The sequence below is a fragment of the Chlorocebus sabaeus genome, chromosome 7 (assembly GCF_047675955.1).
Source record: "Chlorocebus sabaeus isolate Y175 chromosome 7, mChlSab1.0.hap1, whole genome shotgun sequence".
NCBI lineage: Eukaryota > Metazoa > Chordata > Mammalia > Primates > Cercopithecidae > Chlorocebus > Chlorocebus sabaeus.
The window spans coordinates 104078635-104094752 of NC_132910.1; the positions used below are offsets into that span (position 1 = coordinate 104078635).

General features: G+C 37.2%; 1 protein-coding gene across 10 annotated transcripts in view; it reads left to right on the top strand.

Moving 5' to 3' along the window:
- TRIM2 (tripartite motif containing 2) overlaps positions 1-15642 on the top strand; it is a 181506-nt gene extending 165864 nt beyond the window's left edge. For 7 of the 10 annotated variants that reach the window (XM_008000029.3, XM_008000019.3, XM_008000020.3 and 4 more), the window contains exons 9-12: positions 3049-3229; positions 4473-4543; positions 8911-9051; positions 15238-15642. In XM_008000029.3, the coding sequence (XP_007998220.1) occupies positions 3049-3229; positions 4473-4543; positions 8911-9051; positions 15238-15390 (546 nt within the window). In that variant the 3' untranslated portion in view covers positions 15391-15642. The remainder of the gene's footprint in view (positions 1-3048; positions 3230-4472; positions 4544-8910; positions 9052-15237) is intronic. The other 3 variants (XM_073017682.1, XM_008000021.3, XM_037992972.2) reach the window with 1 other exon arrangement.
- Positions 15643-16118: the final 476 nt, after the last annotated feature.

Consider the following 16118-nt stretch of genomic DNA (forward strand, 5'->3'; position numbering starts at 1 on the left):
ACCTCAGCTAACTGCAACCTTCATCTCCCGGATTCAAGTGATTCTCCTGCCTCAGCCTCCTGAGTAGCTGGGATTACAGGCACCCGCCACCACACCCAGCTAATTTTTGTGTTTTTAGTAGAGATGGGGTTTCACCTTGGCCAGACTGGTCTCAAACTCCTGACCTCAAGTGATCCTCCCACCGTGGCCTTCCAAAGTGCTGGAATTACAGGTGTGAGCCACTGTGCCTGGCGGAGAGTTCTTTCATAAAAACACATAGATCTACTTCCCTCCAACACGTCAAGTCTGGGTGCCAGGGAGAACTGCGGTTCTTACAGTTTCCCTGACTTAACATATATTCCCTCCTGCTGTTCCCTCACCTGGGGTGCTCCTTCTCCTTCCTTGTCTACTGTGGCCTCATCAACTTACCACTTCACATGCCTTCTTAGATAGCCTATTTGAATTCTCCCAAGTATATTAAAATGAAGACTCAATACCAGACTCTTTAAAGAGATACAGTAGACATGTTTGTTCCTGCAATATGACTGAGACATACTTGAGGGCAGGAGCTACGTCTTATTTGTGTTTGTTTGCCATATGCCTAGAATACAGTGTCAGGCAATAGTGGGTGCTTGGGCAGTGTTTGTAGAATTAGGAAATAAATAAGTGAATGAGTGAAGCACTTCTTTATATGTAGTCTAGAAATTCAAGTCATAGAAAGAAAAGTAAATGTACAAGACCTGTATCTCATGGCAAATAGACATTTAAATACACACCACAGTCTACTCAGGAACAGGAATAAAATTTAAAATACGATATATGATAGAAATCAAATGCTTTTCCCCTATTTTAAAATATGATAAAAAGTGGAACCATTTAATCATCATGATTGCCCTATAATAATGCTAGACTTTTAAAATTAATGTATTCAACAAATATTCATTGAATATTTATTATGCACCAAGAAGTGTGTTGCCTCTGAGTACACAAAAGTGAATAAAACACATGTGACTCCCGCCCAAAGAGAACTTAATTCTCAGAAAGTTCAATGCGAGATGCCTGGCAAATTTTTTTTTTTTAATTATTATTATACTTTAAGTTCTAGGGTACATGTGCACAACGTGCAGGTTTGTTACATATGTATACTTGTGCCATGTTGGTGTGCTGCACCCATCAACTCGTCAGCACCCATCAACTCATCATTTACATCAGGTATAACTCCCAGTGCAATCCCTCCCCTCCCCCTCCCCATAATAGGCCCCGGTGTGTGATGTTCCCCTTCCCGAGTCCAAGTGATCTCATTGTTCAATTCCCACCTATGAGTGAGAACATGCGGTGTTTGGTTTTCTGTTCTTGTAATAGTTTGCTGAGAATGATGGTTTCCAGCTGCATCTATGTTCCTACAAAGGACACAAACTCATCCTTTTTTATGGCTGCATAGTATTCCATGGTGTATATGTGCCACATTTTCTTAATCCAGTCTGTCACTGATGGACATTTGGGTTGACTCCAAGTCTTTGCTATTGTGAATAGTGCCTCAATGAACATACGTGTGCATGTGTCTTTATAGCAGCATGATTTATAATCCTTTGCATATATACCCAGTAATGGGATGGCTGGGTCATATGGTACTTCTAGTTTTAGATCCTTGAGGAATCGCCATACTGTTTTCCATAATGGTTGAACTAGTTTACAATCCCACCAACAGTGTAAAAGTGTTCCTATTTCTCCACATCCTCTCTGGCACCTGTTGTTTCCTGACTTTTTAATGATTGTCATTCTAACTGGTGTGAGATGGTATCTCATTGTGGTTTTGATTTGCATTTCTCTGATGGCCAGTGATGATGAGCATTTTTTCATGTGTCTGTTGGCTGTATGCATGTCTTCTTTGAGAAATGTCTGTTCATATCCTTTGCCCACTTTTTGATGGGGTTGTTTGTTTTTTTCTTGTAAATTTATTTGAGTTATTTGTAGGTTCTGGATATTAGCCCTTTGTCAGATGAGTAGATTGCAAACATTTTCTCCCATTCTGTAGGTTGCCTGTTCACTCTGATGGTAGTTTCTTTTGCTGTGCAGAAGCTCTTAAGTTTCATTAGATCCCATTTGTCAATTTTGGCTTTTGTTGCCGTTGCTTTTGGTGTTTTAGACATGAAGTCCTTGGGCAATTTTGATATTAATTATGATCTATAACAATGACAGTGACGGCTTCCCTACAGTGACTGCTTGCTGTGTGCTACACTCTACAGTAAACCCTTTACCTACCTTATTCTACTTAATACATCTTCCAAAAATGCCATTGGGAGTTGTCGAGTTGTGATTTTTTGGACATTTTTTAATGTATAAGGAATCTGAAGTTTGAGGAAATGAAATCCATCTGTGCTATTCCAGGTGTGTTTAAGTCAAGCAATGGAAGTAGGTCAGTCTTCCGAGTCATAATCCAGTGATCTTTCACCAGACCACACTGCCTCTTCAGCAGGGAACTGTGACCCCAGTTTAGGGGATCCTAGACTATTTTTGGTGGTGATCTCTTTCAAGAATAGGATTTTAAGGGCTGGGCATGGGGGCTCATGCCTATAATCCTAGCACTTTGAGAGGATGAGGCGGGTGGATCATGAGGTCAGTAGTTCAAGACCAGCCTGGCCAACAAAGTGAAACCCTGTCTCTACTAAAAATACAAAAAAAAAAAAAAAATAGCCGAGCATGGTGGTGCACGCCTGTAGTCCCAGCTGCTCAGGAGGCTGAGGCAGGAGAATTGCTTGAACCCGGGAGGTGGAGGTTGCAGTAAGCCGAGATTGTGCCACTGCACCCCAGCTTGGGCAACAGAATGAGACTTCGTCTCAAAAAATAAATAAATAAAAGAACAAGGATTTATACAGATATCAGTAGCAGATAATGGATGTGACAAAGCCAGTTTTCCAAGACAGAAGTTCATTGTGACGTATGAGTAGCTGTGTACCTGCTTGAACCTTCAGGTAAATGTTGACCAAAACAGTGTTTATCTTCATGTTCTGTAGTGGTTTAAACTTTGACTCTATACTCTACTTCTATTTCTGTACTTGTTTCTAACAGACAAAAATTGGATCAGGAAAGCTGATGGGACCAAAAGGAGTTTCTGTGGACCGCAATGGGCACATTATCGTTGTGGACAACAAAGCGTGCTGCGTGTTTATCTTCCAGCCAAACGGGAAAATAGTCACCAGGTTTGGTAGCCGAGGAAATGGGGACAGGCAGTTTGCAGGTACACTCGATGGTAATATGTAAACCCCCTTTTTTATGTTTCTTCTGCTCACATTTGCATGATGTTGGAGCATGTTGAAGACACCGCATACCTAATGTGTTTGTTGGCTTTGGGAAAGATGCTGGGGATAAAATCTAAGTAAAAGCATGGTTCCTTGCTTCTCAGTCACCACCACCCACCCGGCAGTAAGTTGAGCTGTAGTCCATGTATGGTTTTCATTGGTGGCAGTTCACAGCTCAGAAGTCTAGCTTTGAAATATTCATATTAAATAAGGTATAAATTTTAAAATAAAAATATTTGAAAAACAAGGGAATAGCTACTGTTTCAGCCTAGCTGTAGCTTTGCTTAAAAAGCCACTGAATGAGAATTTTTTTTCACCTTTCTAGGTTATTGTAAGAGAACAGGAGTCTAGAATATTTGCTAGGTTTAAGGAGGGCAGTCTGTTTTACGTCTGTTTGGTGTAGCACTTTGCAATCACAAGCTTATTTAGGTTTTTGCATCTGCAAGAAGAGGCTGAAAATAGCTTATTAATTTTCTTTTTGAAAGGATGCTTTTGGCGCTTAGTTTAATTTGCATAATATTTGTTTGTGCTTTGTCTCCAGTTCTGCCAAGGTTCTGAATGTCACCCAGAATTGTAGTGTGGGTTTTCTGTTCTTTTGTTTCGTTTTGTTTTGTTTTTGAGACAGGGTCTCACTCTATCACCCAGGCTGGAGTGCAGTGGCATGATCTCAGCTTACTGCAGCCTAAACCTCCCGGGTTCAAGTGATCCTCCTGCCTCAGCCCTCCAAGTAGCTAGGACTATAGGCATGTGCCACCATGCCCAGCTGATCAAGTTTTTTAAAATTACATATTGGAGTCCCTTTTCCAATGCTGAGTTGCCACGTCTTTCCTCGGTGGGAGCAGAGGGCTCTAAAATGACTAACAGATACTCAGGGAAGCTGGCAGACTGACTTTCAGATGGTGGCACGGAGAATGAATTCTGATGCTTACTGCTCCTCCCACTTCATTAGGGCTGCTACAACTCCCAGCCTGATTGGGAAGGAGTCAGAATAGACTGGCAGAAGCAGAGAATAATATAGGATCCATGTTATCTGGAGCTGGAGGTCTGGCTGAATGATCTTTCAAAGACTGAGTCTGTGATTCTTTGTACTTTCTTAAATAACTAAGTTAATATATTGTGTGATTGTTACAGTAACTGCTATATGTAATCACTTTCATTGTAGTCATCACGTATTTTTTTCCATCTTTGTTGCAGGTCCCCATTTTGCAGCTGTAAATAGCAATAATGAGATTATTATTACAGATTTCCATAATCATTCTGTCAAGGTACTATAAGCACATGAGTTGTTGTTAACTTTTAACTGCTTTTATGGAAAAATTGGTCTGTGAGAAAATAATGCAGTACTTACATATGACACCAAAGGGAGTTAACCAGAAGAGTAGACTTTGCTTCTGCTCAAAGATGCCAGTTTTAATTTGGACTTACAGACCTTGGAAAGTTGGGAAATTGAACAAAATGTGGTGGCAATAAGTTGCTTAATTTGAAACTGGTGCAAATGAAGCGGACTTGAAAATTAAATTTTAAAAAGCAGTTCATTGAACTTAGAGGCAGAACTTTCTGAAGCTTAATATTTTGTGGCTAGTCAATAAATTAAAATCACTTTTTCAATTTTCTGCATCTTTTTGTTTTAAAAAATTAGGTATTTGGTTCTGTTACAACAACAGATGGCATGGGGAGGAGGATAACCCTAGCATACATTCATATATTTTATACTTCTTAGAATGCTTTCACACATTTGGTGTTCTTTAGAAAACAGTGACCCATAGTATATCTTTCTTACTAGGTACCAGGGGAGAGAGATTTGAACTTTATTATGAGAAAATCAGGAAATAATAAAATGGTTCAAAACAAATTACTCACTTGCTGAAATGATGAGAAAATATTTAGTAATATCCTAGATCAAGCTTCTCAAGGTGTGATGCATGTTCCACTGAAGGTATGATCAGTGACCATAGGCAGTGCACTGTAGATATTTTTATTTTAAGTTATGCATTTATTTTAGTGCTACCTTTTGTTTACATCAAGTGATGCTGTTTTGTACTTATAGACATAATAAAGTTTTTCTTTTAAATACATTCATTTAAATTTCAAAAGGTGAGTCATTTTAAAGGAAAAATAATAAGGAAACAGCAGAGGATGCCAGTGAGTAAAGTTTGCACTTAGAGACAATGATTGAGCAACCAAAATAAATAATGACTTATCAATGCTAATGATTGGGATAGCTAGATAAGGGGTAGGATTTTTAACACCCAAAGGTACTGTCTGTGATGTCCTTTCCGCATCCTGGAAAGCCTTTAACCTGAGTAAATGGAGAGGGCTTGGACCTTTTTGATGGGTGCCAAGTCCCTGTGCAGACAGTAGCGCACAGTGGGCTGCAGAAATGGGGTCAGGATAAGGGAACAAGGTGCCCACTGTTGCTTTTTTCTGAAACTGCTGCCTGCCATATTGTCTCTCAGGAGATGCTCACATAGTGGCATAGGTCCCCCCTACACTCAAATGCAGATAATCTGCATTCCCTGCCGACACTACTGTCCATGGGAAGTGTCTTGGTAAAAGGAATAGGATAGTGGAAAAAGTTGATAGCCAAAGAGAGACGGAAGTAGAGAGCAAAGAGGCAGCAGGAACCGGGCTGGGGACTGGCTCCCCGGGGGGTTATAACCGTCCTGGAGAATGAGCACAACTGTCAAAGGATAACACAGGTTGTTCTCATACTTCCTACTCTCACTCACTTTGTAGAGGAATCATTCATATAACTACAGGGTATTCAGCAAGAAGAAAGCCCATATGAGATCCTAACAGTACAAAGGCCAGCAAATGCTTGCATAGCTTCTGCCCACTCCCAACTGAAAGACAGTCATAATTAATCAAGTTACTCTTTTCCACTAAGCGGAACTGTAATCTCAGAGCCTTTCCTGTCCAGTGCGCCAGGTAACCTCTAAGAATCAACTGGCATTGGTATGTGGGATGGCTCCTATTCACCAGTCCTGGCTGACACTGTAGAAAGAATTAAAACATATATAAGTAACTGAAATGCAAGGCAGGTAGCACTAAATAGTTTCATAAAATAGGCACATATAAAGTTTCCTAACTTTCCAAAAGAAAAGAGAAGCTTTCCTTAATTAAGATTATCAGGGGAGACTTCCAAGCGGAGTTGGTATTTGACATGAGCAGAATTTTGAAATCAGGAAAGGGCTATTATCAAGGTGATTTTTTAAAAAAAATTGCTTTATATATTTATTGTAAAAAGCAAAGCTTTAAAAAAAAAAAAAAAAACTAAGCCCATACTTCTGCCTCTTAATTTTTCATGTGAATAATTTTTAAGTAATTAAATGGCATTTTAATCGGGAAAAATAGAAAATACGAAACATTCATAATTCTTAAGATTCTGAAAACTCTTCAAGTTTTCAGTATGATAGAAGTAGATTATTTTAGCTATTTATTTAAACTCAATTTTCTTCTTGTTTAAAAAAACCATAGCCTTTCGTTGTTGTCGTTTCTCTTCTTTTTGACAACTATTGCCAAATAAGTTTTATGGAATACTTGGGTTTTTCTTTCCCATGTAATGCTGGGCAGTTAGCAATAATTCTGAATTCAGGTCACTTCTCTGTTGATAAGTATAAAAAACATATCTATAGGTCAGTGCTAACAAGGGGTCTAGTTAGCTCCTTAGCTATCTGCAGAATATATTTTCTTTTCATCACAAAACAAGTAAGACTAGATTTGGCATCCTTCATTATCACAAAATGAAGCAAAACCACTTGAGTCATTTGGATTATGTCCAGGAAAACATTGACTCAGAAAGATAAATAAGGCTGGGCACAGTAGCTCACGCCTGTAATCCCAGCACTTTGGGAGGCCGAGGCGGACAGCTCACCTGAGGTCAGGAGTTTGAGACCAGTCTAGCCAACAGGGTGAAACCTTGTCTCTACTAAAAATACAAAAATTATCTGGGCGTGGTGGCAGGCACCTGTAATCCCAGCTACTCAGGAGGTTGAGGCAGGAGAATTGCTTGAACCGGGAAGTGGAGGTTGTGGTGAGCCAAGATTGCGCCACTGCATTCCAGCCTGAGTGACAGAATGAGACTCCATCTCAAAAAAAAAAAAAAAAAAAAGAAAAGAAAGATAAACAAAAAGATTATTTGTAGGATTTAATAAGTGAAAAAATAGAGAATAATAAATTGTGTCCACCATAAACATGTTCCCATTGGTCTTTAAAACTAGAATGTGTTATGTAAAAGGAGACAAAAAGAGTCAGAAAAACAATTTAAACATGGCATCTTAGTAAAAGCTGATTGTTATTGCCTTGTTCCTTTCTAAAGAATCACAGAGGTTGTTGCTTGCTTTCTTGGCAAGTATGTAATTAATTCAGGAAGTAGCCATGACTCTTTCTTTTTATCGTAATGTGAGTTTAGCTTGTAGAGATGGAAGTGTCCTACTTTCCCAAGGTACTTACCTAAAAGTAATGGTCATTTTGATCTTTTGTAATCAGAGATGACAACAAGTGACATTCTAAAAAGTCTTGAGATCATCCCCAAGTGAAGATCTACACTCAAATATAGTGAACTCTTTCAGTTCTACATTTGAGGAAACCTTACTCTCAAAGTGCCTTGTACATAATACTTTCTGACTTATTAATGAATATTTCTATGCATCTAGGCATCATGACAATGGAAGTTAAAAATAATGTCCTGGAGACATTTCAAAACCATTAGGTATCAGCTGAATCATCAAGATACAATTGTGCTTACTATAGTGTTATCATTAAACATTAACATTTTTTTCAAAATCAGTGATCTGTATTGATACATATTTAGTAGCACTTTATTAGTAAGAATATGTAATTAACCATAGCACTCCACTGCTTGGCCATATCAGATGTTAGAGAATTTGCTTAAGAGTTCTGTTGAGCTCCCTTCTTCTAACAGCTTCCCTTCTCTCTACTGAGAGATAAAAGAGTAATAGAAACTACTTTTCTATTCATCAAACCCTTAGGATCATATAAACTCTCGAACTAAAATATCTTCTGAGGATAAATAAAAAAGCCCTTTTCTTATTTCTCACCTGCTGCTACCACACATGTGCACACACACATGCAATGAATTTCTCCCATTATAAGTATGAAGTCCAGCCTACTCTTTCTAGTTATGTTGATGTCGTAAAATGATAATACATTCTGAGCATCTGGCATAACAAAAAACTCCTACTCTCTGATCCAACTTTTAATAGTCATCCATCCTGTTAGAAATATAAATACAATGCCCATTCTTGAAATTTAGCAATTTCTTTAAAGATGGGAATAATAATATTATTGAAAATTATAGCGCTTCTTACTCTTACTGACTTGTATACTGTTTTATAATTTACAATAAAGGTATCTTTCACATAAGGATTTAATAACAAGATATAAGCCAAAAAAAGTGATCATTTAACAAACGATAAATCAGATTTATACAGTAATATGGGGAAACACAATGATATGTAGTCTATCTGGTAGATTTTATTTTCTTTTTTTAGAATGTCTTAAATCTTAGGTCTTGTTATAAATAACCTGCTCAAACAGATATTTTTAAATCCATAATGTTGATTCAAGTATTTCTATGTAAAACAAAATAATTTTAAAATGTTTCATACAGGTGTTTAATCAGGAAGGAGAATTCATGTTGAAGTTTGGCTCAAATGGAGAAGGAAATGGGCAGTTTAATGCTCCAACAGGTGTAGCAGTGGATTCAAATGGAAACATCATTGTGGCCGACTGGGGAAACAGCAGGATCCAGGTAGATCAACGTGCTAATGTATATGGTTAGAGTGTTTGGCATTTGTTAAAAGTGAAGAATTTGCTGTCCCCCACACTGGAATGTTTTCTCTTTTCCTTTGGTTAGGACATAGGACCATAGATACTCTCACCAGAAGGACTAAACTCAGCAAGATGGAGTAGAAAAAATGTTACCAGAGTGAAACCCTCTAAATCAGGGTTTTAACCTGGACCCCACAGACCCCGCAAAGTTCTGAAGATAGAATTCAAGGGGGCCACTGAACAAAAATATTACATTATTATTTTTATGAACCTCTGGCTGAAAATTATCATTTCCCTTAATCATGAATATAAGCAACAATCATAGTAATTTTAGTAATGCCTATGACTTTGTCACCAAGAAAAATCACAGAAATTTTCATATCATATCAGTTGCAAAAATCTTGAATTGTCACTTATTCTCATCACTACTTCAAAATTACGGTAATTATTAGACCCATTACTATTTCTTACTATTTAATGTGCTAATTTTTAGAAGCACACCCATATTGCTCTATCATAATTTAGTAATATTTCAGTAGCTATATTTTAATATGATTTTTTACAATCCATGTGTTTTGTTTTCTGCATTTAAAAACACTTTTGTGCTAAATGACGCACGAGTCAAAGAGGAAGTCTCAAGGAAAATTGTAAAATATGTTGGACTGAATGAAAATGCAAATAGAACATACCAAAATTTGTGGAATTTAGCAAAAACAATGCTGAGAGGGAAATTAATATGCTAAATACTTCTATTAGAAAAGAGGAAACATTTTAAATCAATGATCTAAGCTGCCACCTCAAGAAGCTAGAAAGAAAAGAGCAAACCCCAAATAAGCAGAAGGAAGCAAGGCCAAAATTAAAGGCGGGGCGCTGTGGTTCACACCTTTAATCCCAGCACTTTGTGAGGCCGAGGCAGGCAGATCACTTGAGGTCAGGAGTTTGCGACAAGCCTGGCCAACATGGTGGAATCCTGACTCTACTAAAAATACAAAAAATTTGTCAAGTGTGGTGGCAGGCGCCTGCAACCCCAGCTACTCAGGAGGCTGAAGCAGGAGAATCACTTGAACCCAGGAGGCAGAGGCTTCAGTGAGCCAAGATCGCATCATTGCACTCCAGCCTGGGCAACGGAAGGAGACTCTGTCTCAAAAAAAAAAAAAAGAAAAAAGAAATTCAAAAAAGAAAAGCAATAGGGAAAATCCATGAAATAGCGAACTGGCTCTTTGAAAAGATAAACCAGCAGAACTCTAGCAAGACTGACAAAGGAAATAAAAGACACAAAATGCTAATATTAATACATGTCCTGTAGATATCAAAAGGATAATAAGGGCATTCTGTGAACAACTCTGCATACATAAGTTTGACAACTTAGATGAAATAGACAACTTCTCAAAAAATACTAACTCCACAACTTCAGTATGAAATAATTTGAATAACCCTCTAACCTATTAAGAAAAGTTAATTCATAATTTTAAAACATCAAAAAGAAATGTCTAGACTGAGATGATTTCACCATGGAATTCTACCAAATGTTTAAAGAATTTAGTAACAATTGTATATAATTTCTTCCAGAAAATAGAAGATAAGAGAATACTTCCCAACTCATTTTCCAATCAGCTTTTGAAGCCCTGTTACCAAAGCCAGTACAAAAAGGAAAGCTACAGACCAATATTCCTCCTGTGTGTAAATATTCTTAAAGATATATTAACAAATATAATTCAGTAATATGTAAAAATCGCTCCATGACCAAGTGGAGTTTATTCCAGGAATGCAAGACTGGTTTAGTACTAGAAAATCGGGGAGTCTCTGAGCTACTCTGGCTTGGGAGGCTGCCCTTTAAAAAATAAAAATAAAAATAAAGAAAATCAGTCAATGTAATAATCTACCATATTAAAATTCTAAAGAAGAAAAACTAAATGATCATATCAATTGACACTGAAAAATCATTTAACAAAATTTAATACCCATTCATGATCAAACTCTCAGAAAACTAAGAAGAAAGACTCTCAACTTGATAAACAACATCTATGAAAACCTATAACTAACACCATACTTCATAGTAAAAGACTGAATGCATTCCTTGTAGAGCAAGGATGTCTGCAAGGATGTCTCACCATTCTTATTCAATGTAATACTAGAAGTTCTAGCCAGCACAAAAGGTAGAAAGGAAATAAAAAGCTTACAAATTACAATGGAATAAATTAACCACTCTCACTGTTTGCAGATAACATGATGTTTACATAGAAAATCACAAATAATCTACAAAAAAAGTTCCTACAATAGGTGAGTTCAGCAAGATTGCAGAATACAAGATCAACATACAAAAATCAATTACGGTCGGGCATGGTGGCTCATGCATGTAACACCAGCAATTTGGGAGGCCAAGGTGGGAGGATTGCTTGAGGCCAGGAGTTTGAGACTAGCCTGGGCAACACAGGAAGACCCTATCTCTACAAAAAAAATACAAAGATTATCCAGACATAGTGGCACATGTCTATAGGCTCAGCTACTCAGGAGGCTGAGGCAGAAGGATTCCTTAAGTCTGGGAGTTGGAGACTGCAGTGAGCTATGATTGTGCTACTGCACTACAGCCTGGGTAACAGAGCAAGACCCTGTCTCTTAAGAAAAACCAAAAATATCAATTATGTTTTTATAAACTAGCAACAAACAGTGAAAACCAAAATTTAAAATGCAATACCATTTAGAATCACTGAAAAAATATATACTTAGGTATAACAACAAAACATATTCAATATTTGTATACTGAAAACTATAAAATGCTGGCAAAAGAAATCAAAGAACGTCTAAGTAAATGTAGAAACAACTGTGTTCATAGATTGCAAGACTCAACAATGATGTCAGTTGTCTTCAATTAATATACAGGTTTAACACAAAATCTCAGCAGGACTTTTTGCAAATATAAACCTTATTTTAAAATTTATATGGCAAGGGAAAGGAAATAGCTAAAGTAATTTTGAAAAAGAAGAATAAATTGAGAGGAATCACTCTACCCTTACTAACCCATAGGGTAAGCTATATGACTTACTATATATTACCATAATCAAGCCTATATAATATGGTGGAGGAATAGACACATACATCGGTGGGACAGAATAGAGAATCTAGAAATCACTCCCACAGTTGTACAGCCTATTGTATTTTGACAAAGATACAAAAGCAATTCAATGAGGAATGATGGCCTTTTCAACAAATGGGACTGGAAAAACTAAGACCACCACAGAGGAAAAAAAAAATGAACGTTAATTTGTACAAAAAGTTGACTCAAATTGGACTGTAGATTTAACTGTAAAAGATAAAACTATAGCATTTTTAGAAGATAATGTTTGAGGAGATAAACTTTTAGAATAATTTAAGAGAAAATCTTTGGGACCTAGGGCTCCGTGAAGAGTTTTTAGACATAAAACCCAAACTATAATCCATAAAAGAAAAACAATTAACAAATTGGATTTCATAAAAAATAAAAGCTTTTGCTCTGTGAAAGATCCCTTTAAGAGGATAAAAAGACAGGCAACAGACTGAGAGAAAATATTTACCAACTGAAATTCTGACAAAGGAATTATACCTAGAATGTAGAGATTCTCAAGACTCATTAGTAAAATAATCAAACAATCCAATTAGAATAATGAGCAAAAGGCAGCCGGGTGCTGTGGCTCACACCTGTAATCCTAGCAATTTGGGATGCCAAGGCAGGTGGATCACCTGAGGTCAGGAGTTTGAGACCATTTCCTGGCCAACATGGCGAAACTGCATCTCTACTAAAAATAGAAAAATTAACTGGGTGTGGTGGTGTGTGCCTGTGATCCCAGCTACTTGGGAGGCTGAGGCAGGAGAATCACTTGAACCCAGAAGGCGGAGGTTGCAGTGAGCCATGATCACGCCATTGCACTCCAGCCTGGCTGACAAGAATGAAATTTCGTTTCAAAAAAAAAAAATAACAAAAAAAAGGAAGAAAAGAAAAACAAGCAAAAGGCATTAAGAGAAATTTTACGGAAGAGGATGTTTACATAAAAAGATGTGCGATATCACTAGACATTAGGGAAGTACAAATTAAGACCATGGTGAGATATTACTACACACTTGATAGCTAAAATTAAAAATACTAATAATGCCAAACACTGGAGAGCATGTAGAGAAGCTAGATCTCTCATGCATTGCTGGTAGAAATGCAAAACTACAGTCAGCCTGGAAAAGTGTTTGGCAGTTTCTTTGAAAACTAAACATATACTTACCATACAACCCATAAATTATACTCCTGGTTGTTTGTCCCAGAGAAATGAAAACTTACGTCCACACAAAAACCTGCACATTGTTGTTCACAGAAGGTTTATTTGTAATAGCCCAAAACTGAAAATAACCCAAATGATTTTCAGTAGGTTAATGACTAAACAAACTGGTGTATCTATACTATGGAATATGACTTGGCATTAAAACGGAACAGACTAATGATACACTCAACAACTCGGATGCATCTCAAGGGCATGATGCTGAGTGAAGAAAAGCCATTTTCAGAAGGTTACATACTATATGATTCTATTTGTGTAACATTCTCAAAAAAATAACAAAATTATAGAGAAGGGAAACAGATTAGTAGTTGGCAAGGATTAGAGATGTGAGGAAAGGGGAGTGAGTATGACCATAAAGATGTAGCAAGAGGGAGATCTTTATGTTGATGGGATAATTCTGTATGTTGGTTGCAGTGGTAAATCTACACATATGATAAAATGACGTAAAACTGTACACACACAACCCAAAGTCAGTGTATTGGGTTTTGTGTGGTACTATAATTACAGAAGATGTGACCATTGGGGGAAACTGAGTGAAGAGTACCCAGGACCTTTCTCTACTATCTTCGCCACTTCCTATGAATCTATAATTATTTCAAAATAAAAATTTAACAAAAATAACAAAGCAGAAACCGACAGACCAAAAGAAAGTGATTTCACATCCAAATGTATGATCATCCCCCTATCCCCGCAAATCGCACATTTGTGAATTCAACCAAATACAGATCAAAAATTTCAGGAAAAATAATTTGTTAAATACAGTGATTAAAAAAATACGAATTGTAAAAATACATCATATTATTTACATTATATAGCATTTACATTGCTCTAAATATTAGAAGTAATCTAGAGATTATTTAAAATATATGGGGGGATGTGCATAGGTTAGGTGCAAATACTAGGCTATTTTATATAAAGGACTTGAGAATCTGAAGATTTTGGTATCAATCTCCTGGGATACCAGGGGATGACTTTACATGTTGAACCATTGACTTCTTACAACCCACTCTTTTCTAAAAAGGAAAAAATAATTTCTACTGTCTCATTGCTGTTATGACTCAGGAACATTCTTCCATCATCTAGTTGCTGATTTTTTCCCCTTATAATTGGGGGGGAGGAAAAGGAGATGTGAGACTGGAAGTGGGAATAAGTGAAGATTTAACATGAACAGTAAGGTTCATTCATTTTTTAAGCACCATCTAGGGCCCTTCCCACCCAATGTTTGTTGTGACCACTATAGGAATACGAGTGAAAGCTAGCAGCCAATGGCATATTCTACTCCACCAACTGGAAATAGATGGGGAGAGGAGAGAAAACAAGGTAAGTGGAGAGCAGGATTATAGAGATGATAGTGACATAAACAAAGGCATATCCATAGATGGATAGATGATTACTTAAGTCCTTTTTTTGTTTTGTTTTCTTTTTTTTTCTGCTTTTTTTTTTTTTTTCAAACAGGGTCTCTCTCGCTCTTTTGCTCAGGCTGTTCTTAAACTCCTGGCCTCAAGGGATCCTCCCAGCTTCATCTACCAAAGTGCTGGCATTATAGGTGTAAGCCACTGCACCTGGCTTATGCTAATGTTTTAAATATAAAAGCATATATACTGGGCATGATGGCTCATGGCTGTAATCTTAGCACTTTGGGAGGCTGAATCAGGAGAATCACTTGAACCCACGAATTAGAGGTTACAGTAAGCTGTCTTCACACCACTGCACACCAGCCTGGGTGACAGAGTGAGACCCTGTCAAAAAAAAAAGAAAAAAAAAACAAGAAACAGAAAAACACTAGCATCAAGAGTTTTCTAACGCATGTTCAGCATATTACTATAACTTCTCCTATAACATTCTGACTTCCTGTTTGTTTACAGGTTTTTGATGGGAGTGGATCATTTTTGTCCTACATTAACACATCTGCTGACCCACTCTATGGCCCCCAAGGCCTGGCCCTAACTTCAGATGGTCATGTTGTGGTTGCAGACTCTGGAAATCACTGTTTCAAAGTCTATCGATACTTACAGTAATGGTGGGCAGCTGGACACCTGCTTTCAAGGTCTTGCACTATAAACTGGAATGGATTTCTCAGTGTGGGACCAGATTATGACTAGGATTTTTATGCCAGAAGGAATCATTGGTGAACTTTCCAAGGTTATTTCTGAATGTAACAATTTCCTTAAAAACTGCTTATCCAATTTCTGTATTTCACCTTTAGGGTTAAAAAAAAAAAAAACCTCTTCTACTGAATCTATAAACTGCAGTTTTACATCTGTGAACTATGGCTTAAGGGACAGGATTTATGTAGCTAAACTAATTTTGCAAATCAGACACTTAAAAAAAAAAAACTAGCATATGTAAAGGTATTTGTTAATCCTGTGAATGGTAGCTTTTGCACAGAACTTCCAAAAGCAAAACAAAAACACAATCTATTGTAGTTATATACTTCATTTAACCTAGGTCACAAGACCCAGGGAATCTTCTAACCTCACTTTTACAGTAGGTATCACTCTTGTGACATTTTTTTGGTTATCAGCAACTACATACAAATTACTTTAGAAAAAGAAAGGCTGTCTTGCAAAATGATCCCAGCTCTGATTAGCAGGCCTCTGGAGTTCAGTACTTAAGAATCAGTGCAAATTTCTCAACCTTTCTGGGTTAGACAAAGATCTTTTTTTGTGTGTTCTTTTCACCACCTCTTTTTGGCTCACCTTGTACCAGAAAACAAAGTACATCTTCAGGGAAACCTGAAATTTCT